At 33.0% G+C, this 16,646-nt stretch overlaps 2 protein-coding genes across 2 annotated transcripts; both read right to left on the bottom strand.

Moving 5' to 3' along the window:
- Window positions 1–450: 450 nt before the first annotated feature.
- LOC115974376 (inositol-pentakisphosphate 2-kinase-like) lies at window positions 451–9,021 on the bottom strand. Its single transcript, XM_031094703.1, is given in 11 exon segments — window positions 451–998; window positions 2,150–2,338; window positions 3,963–4,077; window positions 4,079–4,165; window positions 4,460–5,053; window positions 5,275–5,385; window positions 5,525–5,565; window positions 6,776–6,920; window positions 8,270–8,476; window positions 8,575–8,699; window positions 8,805–9,021. Coding segments are annotated over 8 exon segments (1,383 nt in total). The 5' UTR covers window positions 8,680–8,699; window positions 8,805–9,021; the 3' UTR covers window positions 451–998; window positions 2,150–2,338; window positions 3,963–3,984.
- On the bottom strand, window positions 672–2,221 carry LOC115958868 (heavy metal-associated isoprenylated plant protein 43-like). The gene is made up of 2 exons (XM_031077127.1): window positions 2,150–2,221; window positions 672–1,088 (listed from the first exon to the last, which is right to left on the bottom strand). The coding sequence occupies exons 1-2, from the start codon at window positions 2,219–2,221 to the stop codon at window positions 672–674; spliced, it is 489 nt and encodes a 162-aa protein (XP_030932987.1).
- Window positions 9,022–16,646: the final 7,625 nt, after the last annotated feature.

Here is a 16,646-nt window from a genome sequence, read left to right as displayed (position 1 = left end):
CTCCGCCAAGTAAAGATTAAGGGTTGGGTGAGAAAGGAGGGTGGGACTAAGAGAGGGTACTAGAGGTTCTTTATGTGTTGTTACTGTAGCTCTTCCAAAAAAAAAAAAAAAAAAAAGAACATTTTGAAGAGCCTGTTGTTGGAGTGTTGTTTAGTTCATTTACTCTCCAAAATGGAGGAAAAAAAAAAAAAGGAGGGGGGGTGGGGGCTTTTGGATGATCTATTGGATATGCTCTTTTAATCGTAAAATCAATTCCGATTTCATGAGATTTGATAACTAGAGAGAGTAAGATTTTAATAAGATTGTGATTATATGCAACACTTCCTAATTTTCTATATAAAAATTTCCAATGTACAATTTTATTGGAAGGTATAAATAGGGGAATTTACATTAAATCTCAAATAAGTGACTAACTTCCTATGCTCAAGTTGGGGAAAAAAAGTCCTCTACTTCCATAAAAAAGTTTTGAGATCTATATCAATGATAATGAACAAAACATTACAGTAAATTGTGAAATTTTCAATGCAAGAAATACGCTTTGAGGCTGCCAAGCCCCCATAAGTTCAGATTAAATAGAGAGATTATTTTGATCAATCTCAACATCTTAGGCTGTGAAAGACATGAGAACTTAGTAACAGTCGATACAAAATAATACATGAAACATGGGTTAGTCACATGATGGAGCAATAACTATAATAATCTTCGCCAATCACATACCACACATCACATCTTTGACAAGTCTTTGGAGTAAAAGAAACAACATCTTTCTTCTCATCCTTCTTCTCTTCTTTGGCAGGACCCACACTAACGACTGCTGCAGATTGTCTGTATTTTCTGACCTTGTTGATGATCTTCACTGGATCAGCTTCACCAATTACTGTCACTGTATTTTTAGACGGGTCAAGGACTATAGAAGTTATACCTTCAATTGTTGCAATTAACTTCATCACCCTCTTCCTGCACTTTAAACAGAGCAGTTCCACTGACACTACAGTTTTCTGCAACAGAGAGGAGTCAGAAGTGTTAGTACGAACTTCTGATAAGCTCAGAGAAGATAAATTATATGCCAAAACAAATGAGCTGAAGTACTGCAATGTCAGTCAAAAGCCAATACTGCTCGGGACAATGATGAGGTCCTAAATTAAATGGGACAGACAAAAGCAATCATGTGAACATGCTATATGAAAGAATTGGAACCCGAGGAGAGATACAACCTTTGACATGATCCAATACCATAAGTATAGGGCTGGAACAAGCAACAAACGCTACAAACTGATGAATTTAGATTTTTTATATAAAATCTATTCTCTTTCTCGGCTTCATTTGATTATATCTTTGGATGAATGCATGATTAAATACTGAATAAGAGTAACATTGTTAGTTGGTGAATAGAATTTAGCATGGTTAAATACTAAATAAGGAGTACGTTAGTTGGTGAATGGAAATAAATGCCAGTTAGAAGGTGCTCTTAATTGGGTCACCTATGCCATCCCATATGCATTTAATGCAGAATTCACACACTAAAAACTGACTGGTCTAGAATACAAGATATGCTACTCACCACTGACAATTTTATATAGGTAGGACAGTTTATTTTCTAATTTCACACTCCTTGATAAAGGAAAATTCTTAGGTACTCCTAGAGCATAGTAAATTTAATGAGTGGACTCTTTCCATGAATGTAAGAGAAGAGAGTACTATTCACCGTGCTCCAAGAATACCTAAGGATTACTCCTCAATAAAAATCACTTCAGCCAACATATGTGAAAGCTATCTTAGGCTGCTAAAGGAAAGCATTGCACGGGTAATACAAAATGTTGACATATATGGCTGCTACAGACATGAAAAGTGATACGAGTTATTTTTATTTTTTATTTTTTATTTTTTTGCTTTTTTGAACCATTGATCTAGATATCATTGCATTGCTTTAGCCTAGGATGTTTGAAAAATTTATGTGACAAGACATATTACACATCGTCAAACGATGGGGCATAAGGCCTTTAATGCTCAGCTTCTCAATTCAGCCGAATGGGCACAACTTGGCCTACCTGTAGGACCTAATTTTGGTCGTATCTGGAACTTTAGCTCTAAGTTTTAAATACATCATGTTGAGTGGGTCGTGTTGAGAGAGAGAGAGAGAGAGAGAGACCTTTTCACAGCTCAGGAACTTGTTGTTGAGCACATGGTTCAGCCAAGCTGCAGCCAACAAACTGGACCGCATGTTCAACTAGGCTGATTTAAAGTACCAAAACTGCTCAACCACAGTGCACAGAGCCTTTTATATTAACTGCAGCTCCTGTCAGGCTAACTGATTCCTCAGAACAATCAATAATGTGCTCTGTAAAAATGGACAGTTGAAAATGCAGTTAGAAACATAAACTATTGTTCCTCCAATCTGAGACCCAACAGGGATATTCTTTCAATCTTACTGCCCACAATATTCATTTCAAGCTTATCCAGAAATATTGGGAATCTTTAAACTTAGACAACTGTTTAAGAAACAATACCTCAAAATGCCCACAAATTATTTCGTAAAAGCTCAAAAGAAAACAATATACAATTGTAGGAACATTCTAAAAATATTTACCCAACTAAAGAAAAAAAAAGGAATGTTGTAAAATTTAACCAGCTTTAAGAAATATGAAATAAGTGATGAAATGAACTACTTCATGCTTAAGATGCATTGTTATTAGAGTTTAGATTTTCCATAGAAATTTTAATCTGTCCTTAATATAAACAGATGCAAGAGAATTGAATCATTTGAAAGATATCAAAACCATAAATGGCAGCAGGGTTCCAATGTATGCTCCCATGGTGGCAAAAGTAAAATACCTCAAACACAAGGGCATCTAAAACTAAAAACCTAAAGCATCACCTTTCTACAATCTAGGCAATTTTCCTTTGTGCTCTGCCACCATGACCAGTCAAAAGGTCCAGTAAAACTTGCACATACACCATCCCAGGCACATTTGGCCTTGACCCTAGGCCCAAAAGGAGGTTTGAGTATTTGAATAAGCAGTTCCTCCAAACTGATTTTAAACCATTCCATCTAGAACTTCATTCAATTTCGGTTTGCAGGGCTGTTTCAAGTTCAATTGTTTTACTTCAAAAAGAGGTCCACCTAAAACAGTAAATCAATTTTTTCTAAATTTCTACATGGCATGGTCAATATGGAATCCAGCTGTATGCATTTATAGGACATGTGAGCATGGATGGAATGGCACTGAAGTAGCTGATATATCACTTTCCCTGTCAAGCCCAAAAACTGTTCTGTCACTTTCTTCTCTGGTCTAATTAAGCCCTCATCAAATATAATAAGGAAACCATATATGTTAATACAATTACAAAATGTAGGCATACATTTAGATGCAATATAATCAATCTTTCTAATGCATCTGCATGGTAAGCTCTTTGATGCACTACAAAACTGATTGACAATTATATAACTACAGCATTTCTTGACAAATCACAAAGAAATTCTAGACTATTTTGGTAGGAATAATACAGTCAAGATAGTAACCCATCTATGAGCATCAAATCTAAAGTATGGACAGAATGTTGCATGCAACAATAAAATTCCAATCAAAGGCGCTCTGCAATACATAAAATAAAAGGATTGGAAAACGGGGGTTTCGCATTCTTAACCAAATAAACTTCCTCCTGCACCAATGCCCAAGATGCAAACACTAGAAACAAAGATCATTATGGAGATTTAACTTTGACTAGTATTATAAATCCTTCGTGTGGCAGCATGGCACAAAAGGGAAGGGGGAAGAGAGGAAGAAAAGACGCAACTAATATTAAGTGTAAATTTCCATGAAAAGAATACAAAAGAAAAACATTTTATAAAGGAAAATCTGATTGCCTCAACCACAGGATGAAATGAGCAGTTCTCACCTGCACCACTACAAACATAATAACAGTTGCATAAAAGAATGCCCTATCAAACTACTTGCACTTACCAATAGAAACTTCAGCAGGAAATTATCCTCCATGGCATTTTATTGTATCTTTATTAGTAGTATAAGCCTCCATGCTTGTGGCTTCATCTGCTTCTTGTTCTGTGACCACCATCTTTAGTATAGCATCTGACTATCTTCTTGTCTAACTCATAATATTTGCCCATCTTCTTCAAAGGTTTCAAATCCAGGTCAATGAAAGATGCCTAGAAAATTGCAACTCAAGTAAGACATCAATGTCATGAAAAATGACACCCTGTAGTTGAGAAATTCATTTTTCAACTTGGAAATTTACTTATTTAATATGTTAGAAACAATTTGATTTTAATTATGATTTTTAAGAAATCATATAATTCCAAACTTTTGGCCCTGATATCAATTTTCTCAATAATTCCACTTCTCCTGGGCAATAATAAAATAAAAGGAATTTTCAGGACATCATGATAATAAGACGCAAGACTGGCCTTATATGAAATCCTCATATGTCAAGAGCCACCTACCTTGTAATCAAAAGTTTGGTTGGTTGACTCTAGGTGTACATTATATGGAGATCCCAAATCCCCATCTGCCCTTGGTCTAAAACTAATCATCAGACTACAGTCCTTTGCAGTCGCAGCTACCAAATAGTCCTTCACAATCTTCAAGCTTTCATCCATAGGAATGGAATGCAAAGAGGTATATCTATGTGATACTTCTTCACCCAATTCTCCACATACTGGACAAGACTCAGAAATAATGTCATAATAAGCATGAATTGCTCCTTCTATGTCAAATTTGTCAAGCTTCTGGACCTCAAGAAGCTGATCCAGTATTCCAGACTTATAAACTGTCTCGGAAACAAGCTGTAGAAAATTCTTTGTGCACAGGCCACTATCTCCCCTAATGACAGGCTTGAGTGCATCTTCAAATGCTTCACTAGTCACAACATTAGTACTGTCTGCACCACCACCCAAGCCCCCAAATATGAGAGAACCATTCAAAAATACCCGGAAATTATTCTGTGGCGTGGTAAAGAGATCATTGATAGCTTTGTGTATTTTGCCCTCAGACTTGGAGAACAGATCGAGAGGATTGTATTCACTTAATTCTGATATCTGTAATAAAAAAAATGGAGTGGGTCAGAGTCATAAAAGCATAAGAAAAAGAAAGAAAGTGCACAAATTTCGAAAGTGGTATCTGACCCATTGGATCAAACACAAATACAGGTTTGACACAAACTAACTTGACCCCAACAGCACCATTACAAAAGGAGGGAACCAGATTTTTTTTTTTTTTTTTTTTTGGGGGGGGTGTGGTTGAGGGGAGGAGTGAGTACCTCTCCTTGATGCAACTTCAGAGTTTGGTGCATTCTGAACCGAGTTATGATCCGTTTAACAGCATTTCCTTCAGATATGAATTTTGAACAAGGGAGAAATCCACATTTGGGCTACTTTTGGGAAAATGGAACAAAAAGAAATGAACTAAATTACTTAGCATTAAATTTGAAAGTATCATTCAAGAGTCACTAAAAAAAATTAACACCATTATGAAATATAATTTCTTTTTTAAATTGTAAGGGAGTGCACCTTTATCTCAACAGATATACAGGGTACACCTTTGAGAGTACCTAACATGGAAAAAGAAGAATTAACTACCACTCTTTTTCTTTAAATATTATACTAAATGACATAATCACAATGCAGATTATCAAGGAGATTTCGGTGCTTGATTTGAAGATCAAAATAGCTGTTTAACACATTACAATTCTAAGAAGAAATCAGGTGCCCACCCATTGGCAGTATACAATTCCTATCAGAATTTCCATCCGGGTGGCTGCCTAGAACACGCGATAGTGATTAATGACCAAATTAATTACATTAACCATTGTGATGCTATATTTTTTTATATGTGTGAGTGGTAAATTTTATAGGTACTTCTGATTTTACTCTTTTGGTTCCCTAACCTCTTGGGGTTGAGAGTTGTATTCAAAATGTGGGACAGATGGCCTAGTCCTCTAGGGTTGTGAGGGGTTGTATTTGTGTACACTAGGGATTAGGGGCCTCTAATGGATATATTGAGCCTTCTTGTATATCTTTTCTCTTTTCTTTTTTTTTTTGGTAATAAGATTCCCCCAACAAAAAAAAGTGCAAGTGCTAGAAATTCCTACATGCATGGTAGCATGATCTTCTAACGAATTTTAATCCTGCAATCCTTCTTCAACAGTTGTCTATTTTGAAACATGAATATTGTTAGAATTATGGTTTAATGATTAAATTCACCATTTTGGACAATCAATAATTTATCATGATATCAAAGCACGAGATCCTAAGCTCGATCTCTATTTTCATCCTACCTCCCAATTAAAATGCTAAAAATCTCACATGTTGGGCCCCACTTATTAAAGGGGAGTTTAGGCCCACACGTGAGAGAGAATGTTAGAATAATGGTTAAAGATTAAATTCAGCATTTCTCTTAAACTTTTGGGACAAATTGGTATTTATCAAATATCTTGCAACTCACCATCTAATGGGGCTGCATGTTTTTTACCAAATAAATTTTAAGTGAAAATATAAGGGAATGGGCTACCTTTAAATAATAGCAACTAAAACAAGCATGAAAAAAACATTAGCTGGATTTGAATTGAGATTAAAATATATTAGTAAGGTAACCATCTGATTTTTGAATAAGCTAAGGTTTCAAAGCTAAGATCCTTTTTACCTGCTTGCTAAGTGTGATACTTGTGTGAGATGCACACCTGTAAATATTTCAGTGTGACACAGAAATTGTAACCAAGTGCAGGATAATTATTCGACCAAATTCTAAGAGACAGAGATTACCAGGAAAAAGCGAATGATCACTCATAAGGAGCGCAGAATCACAATCTGTATTAACCTTGGCAGCATCAACTCGCCAAGCAGGACGCTCACATAGAATGTTCTTCTCAATTGACTCCAGGAATTCCCTAGATACAAGGACACGCATCTGCCATATTCGATCCAAGCCAAGGTCAGAAAACTTCAACTAACACTAGTAATTTCAAAATGTTCCCAAGCATCAAACCATTTTCCCTTAAAACAATCCAATCTAATATAGTTTTGAAAATCCTAATATCAACATAGCCAATCTAATTCTAATTTTCCTTTCTTTTCTATAAAGGATCAAAATCAACCATAGCAACACATAACATACAAACCACGTGCTAATTTCCAGGTAGTCCACAATAAACTGATCCAACTGATAGGAAAATGCAGACACACAACATTTAAGCAAATCAATAAGTTCACCTATACCACATTTGCATCATTATTCAAATTAGGCATATTCTAGGAAGCACGGACACAAACACGGGTACGATACGGTAGCATGAGCAATTTTTGAAAAATTATAACATAAAATGGTCAGTAAGACACCGGTATGACATGGGTACAACACCCTAAATGAATTGTCCGTGCTACCTAGGGCATATTACATCCTTTAAGTTTGGGGTCATTTCTAAGAGTCTGCCATAAAGATTTTTTTGCACTAACAAGCATTTTAAGCCAAAAATTCCCCAAACCACTAAAAAAGAGCTAAAGGGTTCCCTTTAAAGCTACTAAATTTGGAGCATCTAGCCAAAAAAAACTCTACAATTCTCTATATGCTTTATGAATCTAGAACTATAGAGCATGTAATTTGGCACGCAGTCAAAATACTAAAGCACTTTTCAGTTAAAACTCTACTTCACATTCTTCACAATGCCAAACGAGCACTAAATCAGTCTGTTGACTATGAAACATACAATTTACTTCATCGAGTATTACATCAATGTCAATATGCTAGTAGAATCTTGCTGTTAATTTATTAAAAAAAGGCATCATTTTAAACAGAAAGTGGGGGGAATTCTTTTATTTTAGGCTGGTTAAAATGTAGTAGAGCATAACAAAAGGGCACATTGTCCTTGTAGTAGTCAACGGACCCATTTAAATTAAAAACACGTTTGGCTGTAAAATCTATTTTTAGAGAATTCACACCAGCTCGTGCAATTTTTTTTTTTTTTTTTTTTTGTCTACTTTAGCATAATAACCTACTTTTTCTATTTTACATACTCACTTTTCAAAAAACCACACATCAAATTATCTATTTTACACTACATTTTATTAAAATATCAATTTTTTTAATTATTTCTCTTTCTTCATATGCAACAATCACCATTCCTTTCTCCTCAGGGTACATAAATTTATACCGTTATTACTAAATAATAAACTTGTAAATTTATACAATTATACCTACTAATAACCACTCTCATTTGCCAAACAAAACAAAAAAGGTGAGAGAAGTATAGTAGAGCATACCCCAGAGTCAACATATTTAGAACCTAATAGCGGAGACATAACGTGTTCCACATAGAGTTGGGCAGCAATTTCTTTGTTAGGGCACGAATCGATGCCGTCTATCTCCTTCCACAAAACCCGCTCATTCTCACTCAACGCCGTCGGGCACCGACTCCCCGGCGACCCGACCCGCCGCGGCACCTTCTGTACCCGCATCACTTTCCCCATCTACACATACATAAGCACATACATAAAGCTTGTTGTTGTTGAAGTAAAAAAATAATTGTGCAAAGAATTTGAGAAATGATAAGGTGTTTTTTGTTTACAAAGGAGGGAGAGGATCCAGTGTAAGCAAGAACAAGATTACAAGCTCCTTCGCCTCTGTAAGCCCAATCACCAGCGTCCTTTTCCTCTAAAACCAAACCCTCCATCCAACTAACTGTTTTGCTCTCTGTGATTTCAAAATTCAAACTCACTTTCACAAACACTAAAATCAAATTATAAACACTTAAAAAAAATAAAAGTAACTATTAACCAAAACGATGGACAATAATACCTAATTTTTTTGAGTTTCAAAAGAGATGCAATAATTTGCGAGACGATCGAAGTGTGACTGACCAGATCTTTTTAAAAATCCTATCTGATAAAATATAATAATGGCAGACAAATATGGTTTGTCGAAAGTGAGAGCGAGAGAATCTTTTCGACTCGCAGTGAGTGGAGGTCACTGCTCGGGCGTTGAAACTTGAAAGTGACTATAATAAGTATGAATAAAGAGGGTTTCTTTTCTTTTCTTTTTTATTTGATACTTTTATACTGGCTTTAATTATGGAAAAGATAACGGATGCATTTCACGCCATTAATTTAGGAAATGTTTTTTTTCTCTATACTACTAAGGGTTTTTCCTGTTTAGTTACTCAGTTTTGATATCTAAAAAACCCTCATTATACTTATTCATATGTAAGAATAATGTTAGAGATATAAATTATATTACAAATTTTTTTACAAACTATTGATGTGGCCAATGATTATTGGTAAATAAAAAAGTAATATTAATGGTAGGACTAAATGAAAACCAATAAAAAGTTGACCATATCAGCAGTTTGTAAAAATATAGTAAAATAGTTTGTGTATATAGCATTACTCAAATATGTAAATCAAAACTCCTATACTTTAAGACTTATAAACTCACGTACACTTTGTCAGTTTCTCTCTTTCTTTTTCAAATTGAAAACATTTATTGTAGCTCTATATTCTTTTCTTTCTTCTTCTTCTTCTTCTACTTTCATATTTGGTTTCTAAACAATTTAAATAGACTCTATCAGAGGCTTCTTCTTATACTTTTAGATTTGGTTTCTAAACAATTTAAATATAAAAGGCTACAACAACTTTTCAGATTCTATTTTTTGCAAGTTCTTTTTTTTTTCTTTTCTTTATCATTGACTTTGTTTGAGTTCTTACCTGCCATGGTTGTCAAGTATTCAGAGTTTGAGGTGTACTTACTCGTGGGTGAATGTAATTTTTATAAGAATTTAAGGTTGTTTTGATGCTTGCTTATTATCCGTGGCTAACTTAAAATTTTCAATCAAAAGGGTTTGTACTTGAACTGGCTGCTTGAGAAAGGATACCGGTAAAAACTATTTCTATTTGTAGTTGCACCAAAGTGTTTCCAAACATTTGCTTCTTTTTTTTTTTTCTTTTTTTCTTTTTTATAATGAATTCATTCTTTATTTTTTAAATGATTAACATTGGATTTTATTTTTAAAGTACTAACTTTTCGTTCAAACACAAACTTTTTTTTATTTATTTTTTTTTATAGGAATTTATGCTACTTTGGTTTCCCAATTTAATTATGTTTTGCTTTTTTTTAATAATGATAACCTAATAATAAATAAATAAATAAATAAAACTTCAACATGTTTGTGAACCACTTTCGCATCATTGTTGATTAATTGAAAGTCATTCAACATGTTTGTGGACCAAAAATGTCATTCAAGGTCATTCAACGTGGTTATCAAAAAAAAAAAGAAAAAAGAGAGAGTCATTCAACGTCATTCCATTTATAAAGTTTCCTCTTTTTCTCAATTTTAAAATACTTGATTTATTCAAAATAATGATAATCTTAGATTTATCTCTTTTCTCTCTCAAGTTCATATATGTACAAATTTCTCAAATTGCATTCAGGACACATTGGAATGGAATATTAGATAAGTTCGGGTGAGAGATTTTACAAGAATTATTGTATAATTCAAACCTCACATGAAGTGGTTGTTATCTAAGAAATTGTTGTAAAAAAATTTCTTTTGTAAAAGAAATTTTATTTATCATTTGTAATTCTATGTAGGATTCAATTTATAGTTTTTTGATAAGGATAAGGGCCTTTTTTTTTTTTTTTTTTTTTTTTTTTCAGTTTCAACGTTAATCTAAGTTAACGTGTTTTTTTTTTTTTTTGGATAGAATCATTGAAATCAAAGGTATTTTTCTTTTGTTTTTCTAAGAAGGTGAGGAAAAAAGAAAGAGAAGAATTGAATGTGCGTAAGAGGAGGAAAAAAAAAAGGATAGATTTTATAACCTAAAATTTAGGATTTTAAAATTAATAATTTTACTTAGATAAGTGAAAAAGAGTGGTGGATAACTGGAAATTCTTTTTAACTACGTGGGAAAATCTCATTAAAAAATTAAAAATACATGGATGATGGGATAAGGATAAGGGTTTTTTTTAACAATACAAATAAGGTTTTTTTTTTTTTTTTTTTTTTTAGTTTCAACTCTAATTCAACGCTAATCTAGCTTAACATGGTTTTTTTTTTTGGATAGAATCATTGAAATCAAAGGTATTTTTCTTTTGTTTTTCTAAGAAGGTGAGGAAAAACGAAAGAGGTTTTAGAAGAGGTTTCTATCTAGCAAAAGAGATTTAAAGAAGAAAAAAAGGGTAGGTTTGATAGCCAAAGTGGATTGAGGTTTTTTTTTTTTTTTTGATGGAAAAGTGGATTGAGGTTTTTATTTTTGTTTTTTTGTTTTGAATAAATAAGGTTGTTTTGAAGACATGGGTTAGTGGGAGAATGGTTCTATTTTGTAGGAAATTTAATGGTTTAGCTGTTTAGTGTACTGAGTGGCTACATTTTAGGACTATCATAAGCGTACTCCCAGAGTACCATAAATGCACACTCCCTCCTCTCACATAACTGTTGGTCTCACTAATTAAATTTATGATGAGACTCACAATTCATATGAGAGGGAGGAGTACGTATTTATGATACTTTCGAAGTATTCAATAATTTTCCTAAACAAATAACAGATAGTTATGTACATTTTTATTTCCATAAAAAATGTTACGTACACTTTCTTGATTTTAAAGAAAGTTAAGAATCTTGAATTTAAGCTCTTTTTGACTTTTGTTATGGATGTGTAGTAAGTGACTAAATTTTAGGATTAAACAAAAAATGATAACTATCACAAATAAATTTTTTTTAAAAACAAACAACAAAAACAACAGCACCAAAAGAGAAAGAAACGTGGATTTGGATCCTTTCCCTTAACAAAAATAAAAAATTAAATAAAAAAAGTGAGCATTTTACTGTAACCAAAAAAATAAAAACAATGAAAATTTTGTACTTTGTTTTGTTATGGATGTGTACTAAGTGGCTACATTTTAGGACTACCATAAATAGATAACAACCATGTCCATTCCTCTTAAAAAAAACCCACATCCATTTTTATTTTCATAAAAAATGTTACATACAGTTTCATGCTTTTAAAGGTAGTTGCTAAATCCTGAAAAGGTAGTTGTTAAATTTTGAATTTAAGTTCTTTTTAACTTTTGTTATAGGTGTGTAGTAAGTAGCTAAATTTTAGGATTAAAGATAAGTAGATAACTCCCATAAATAAATCAGAATTTTCTCTTAAAAAAATATAAGAAACAATTGAGGAAAGAGGTGTAAATAAAAATTTGGATAAATGAATCATTTCAAAATGAAGTATTCTTTTTCTATTCTTCACTGAAGAGAAAAAGAAAAAAGAAAAAAGAAAAAGATAATTTAGATATGCCCACAAATATCGGATTGAATTCAATACTAATAATAAAAACTAATGTAGTGAATTATTTTAATAAGATGACCTATTCCATGTTTCTAATGTGGTGAATTATTTTACTATTTTACCTGATGTAAATATTTCAAGATCTATCAACTTCTTCATAATAGATTTTGTAAATATTTTCACATGTTATTTGTAAATAGTTTTATAGTTACAATTTCATTATGCATTTTCAATTTATGTAAATTTATAAGATTTACTCAGGGGATATTTTTTTTTCCTTCCCCTACAGATTAATACTGAATTATAGCATCATCTTCCAATCATTAAAACATTGATTACTACATTAACAAAAATGCCAAAAACAATTGATAATTACGGAATACTAGCCTTTGAGCACGTGTGTGTGCGCATGCTCAGAGGCTCTTCTATTTTTTTGGATAAAAGTTAATAATTTGCATCAATTATAATTTTGGATTACTACATTTTCCAAAAAAAAAAAAAAAAAAAAAAAAAAAAAAAAAACACAAGATTGTGACCTAATGCATAACACTCATCATACCCCTAGGTTTTTTTGTGATTAAAAAATGTAATATTCCCAAATTATAATTTACGCAAACTATTAACTTTTACCCAAAAAAATAAAAGAGCCACGGAGCACATGCGTGCTCAAAGGCTAGTTATAAATATATTATTTATTGGAAAAGAAAAAAAGTTCACTATTTTTTTTTATATTGTTGGTAAAACTTTCTTAAAATAATCTATTAATAAATTGCATAAAGGGAAGGATCACCTCTAGTTTTAAAACTTTTAGTTTCCTCCAGTTTGAAAATAGATGAGTGACATGTGTATATAAAATGATTCAATGGTTAGGAAATGATTCATATCTATGTTGCCTCTCCCTTCAACATCTCTGGAGCCAAACCAATTTACTATACATCACCACTATTCAAGCTAAGACTACTACTGCCTTCACCACCTCCACAAGGCCTCTTCGCCACTGCCTCGCTGCTATCAAAAGCCACAGTCGACGCATCATCAAGTCAGAGCCTCCCTTCAGATCTGTTATTTTTTCTCAATCATTTCGTGAAACCAATGCCGCAGATCTCTTATTTGGCCTCCGATATGCAAAACCCAAGAGTCTGAACTCCATCTTCACCTACACGCATTGCCATGCGCGGTGGCCGTCGATCCACGCACCGTCATAGTTTCTCCGTCGACTAGTGGTTCACGAAACCAATGCCACGGTTCTCTTCGTCAGCCTCCGATATGTAAAACCCAAGAAGCCAACCTCCATCTTTGATCTCACGTGCCTCCATGCACGGCTTGAAATTTGGCCGTCGATATGCACATTGTTGAAGGTTGCCGTCGATTGTTGCTCTAACTCCAATGAGCCCATGCCTTCTTCTTGCACTTTTTATCTCAAAAAAGTTTTGCTTTTGCATCTATTTTTTATAACACAAATTGCTAATTTTCTAACCGTTGGATCATTTTATTTATACATGTCATTCGTCTATTTTAAAATTGGAGGAAACTAATGGATTTAAAACTGGAGGCGATCCTCTCCCATTGTATAAAATATTCATGAAATTGATCATTAATTTCATGGGTCATGTTAACGATGTATTGTTAATAAATTATTTTAGAAAAGTTTTGACATCACTTTCATGGAAAATATAAAAATTTGTAAAAAATTTAATTGCTTTTTTTTTTTTAATATCTAAAAATAAGTTGTCTTACTTCTAGTACTTTTTAAAAAGGAATCTCATTTTATTTTAATGAGAGTCTGTCACATCATCCACTCACTAAATAAAAGGTGGAGATTAAAATTCACTACCACTTGTCATTGTATATTTAAAACAAAAAGATGATGCCGACAGGAAAAATTAATGATGATGCCCAAAACTTTCTGCAAAATTTCAAAGACAGTCAAGTGCAGCCAAAGCTAATTTGGGGTGTTTAATCCGGTAAGAGGAAGGTCTGGATTCCTCCCAAACCAAGTGAGTTCAAAACAAATTTCAATGGTGCTATGTTTAATGAAAGTGATGAGGCGGGGATTGGAGTTGTAATTCGAAATTCAGCTGGGAGATCATTGCTGCCCTTTCGGAAAAAATCCATAGACCCTCTTCGATGGCTATTCTCGAGTTGCTGGTAGCAAGAAGAGCAGCTGGAATTGTCCAAGAGATTGGTCTTCATCAATCTCATTTTGAAGGTGATTTGGAGTCAGGTGTTAAAGCCCTCTAGATAAGAGATTTTTCTTTCTCTTCTTTTTGTCATCTTATCAAGGACACTTTGTTTTTTGTTTTCTCCTTTTGGAGTTTCTCTTTCTCTCGTACTGTGAGGCAAGGTAATTTTGAGGTACATTCCTTAGCCTAGAGAGCGAGAATTTCTTTTTCGTTGCTAGTTTGGATGAAGCATGTTCCACCAGACTTAGAACCAATTGTTCTTGCTGATTTATCAGCTCTTTAATTTTATACATGCTGAGTTGGTTTCTCAAAAAAAAAAAAAAAAAAAAAAAGGACGTGTCTAATTAAAAAAGTATTGGAAATAAGTCAAATCCTTCTAAAAATATATCATAAATCAATGTCTTGAGCATTCATTAACATTTTCCTAATTTTATAAATAAAAAAGAAAGGTGGTGTCAGCCTTCTCTTTGTTTCAATTTACTAATGTTGATTACTAAGAAATAAGGAATCTTTGGTTAATCCATTAACAAATCACAAAATACTCATTACATCAATCCTTAATCTTATGGGTCACGTTAACGGGTGTTTTTAGAGTAATTGTTAATAAACAATTTTATGAAAGTTTTAACACTACTTTTTTGGAAATTATAAAAAGTTGTCAAAAATTATTTACTTTTTATTTTCCCGTAAAATTATATCTAAACTAATGCACTTAAAGCATCCATTAACATTTCTCTAATTTTATAAATAAGAAAGGAAGGTAGTGCAAGCCTTCTTTTTCTTTCAGTCTATTATTATTAGAATCTAATGCTGATTGTTGGGGGATGAGGAATCTTTGGGTAATCCATTAGCAAATGCATAAAATACCCGTTGAATCGATCCTTAATTCTATGGTTTACATGTTTTTAAGACAATTGTTAATAAATCATTTAAAAAAAATTAACACTTCTACCTTCTAACTATATAAAAAGAGCAAATGCTCTATGAACAGTGACTTTCGTTTAGTCAAGTTTTTGTTTGTTTGTGGAGGGTTAAATGATGTGTTTAGCTGAATAAAACAATAAAAGAGAGAGGTGAAAGGGTCTGGAACTCTCTCTGTATCTATTCTCTCTCTCTTTTCTCTCTATCATTTCAGGATGACAGGACCAGATTGACTTAAGCACAAGTCAAATTTCTATCCCCAAAAAAAAAAAAAAAAAAAAACATGGAAGAAAGACCGACTAATTTTTCCAGTATGTATCTCTTTTTTATTTATTTTCCTCCATTTCCTTAAAATTTCATTATTTATTTATTTATTTTGTTCTTAAGATCTGTGTTTGTGTTTATTTCCTTGTGGGTTTCAATCTTTGATTGTTTGCTAATACAGGTCTTTTAGGTTTTGATAAAGAAAGGAGATTTGGTTCCATTTTGGGTATTTTCGGCTTACACAAGAAACAGAGATGGGAGTGGGTGAGAGTGAGAGCGACAAACAGAGAGGGGTGAAAGATGAGATACCTCATCAGTGATAGCAGAGCTGAAAGAACTCTGAGTTTCTCTCACCGATCTGCAGTCTATTTGCTGAAAAAGTAGAGAGGGCTTTACCTACTTGGATGGAGAGGGCTTTTCAACTGTTATATGAATCAAAGGTCTGGTTTGTGGCTTTCTTTTTTTTCTCTCAACTCATACCATAGGTATTTACATTCTCTAAATTTATCTTCTTTATGATTTCCTTGATTTCTTCTTTTCATTTGCTAATATGGGTATTTTGGGTTTCTTTTCTTCTAAACTTTTAGCTAGAGTTGTGTGTGCGTGGGTTTCTCCTTTCTAAGGTGAGAAGATATTGAAAGAGGGAGAGAGAAACAGATCATAAAGAAAGGGGATTTGGTTCCATTTTTGGTATTTTCAGCTAACACACTATAGGTAAGTGCTCTCTCTCTCTCTCTCTCTCTCTCTAATATTTCCACTTTGAAGTTTCACTAATCATAATTTGGTTCCATTTTTGCCTAATCCCATGTCATTCTCTCTATTTTTTAACAACGGGAAAAAATGGACTGATGATACAGACCTATACACCATAGACAAACCCAATTTTGCCAAAAAGAAAAGCTACCTATTCCATTCGATTGTAAAGTTGCTGTTTTTCCATCAATTTCATAGCAAAATTTGTGTTTTATGTTTCTCTCTATACACATAAATAA

Source organism: Quercus lobata, chromosome 2 (genome assembly GCF_001633185.2).
Source record: "Quercus lobata isolate SW786 chromosome 2, ValleyOak3.0 Primary Assembly, whole genome shotgun sequence".
Classification (NCBI taxonomy): Eukaryota; Viridiplantae; Streptophyta; class Magnoliopsida; order Fagales; family Fagaceae; genus Quercus; species Quercus lobata.
The sequence above is the reverse complement of the archived record's forward strand: the minus strand, read 5'-3'. Positions and strand labels throughout refer to the sequence as shown.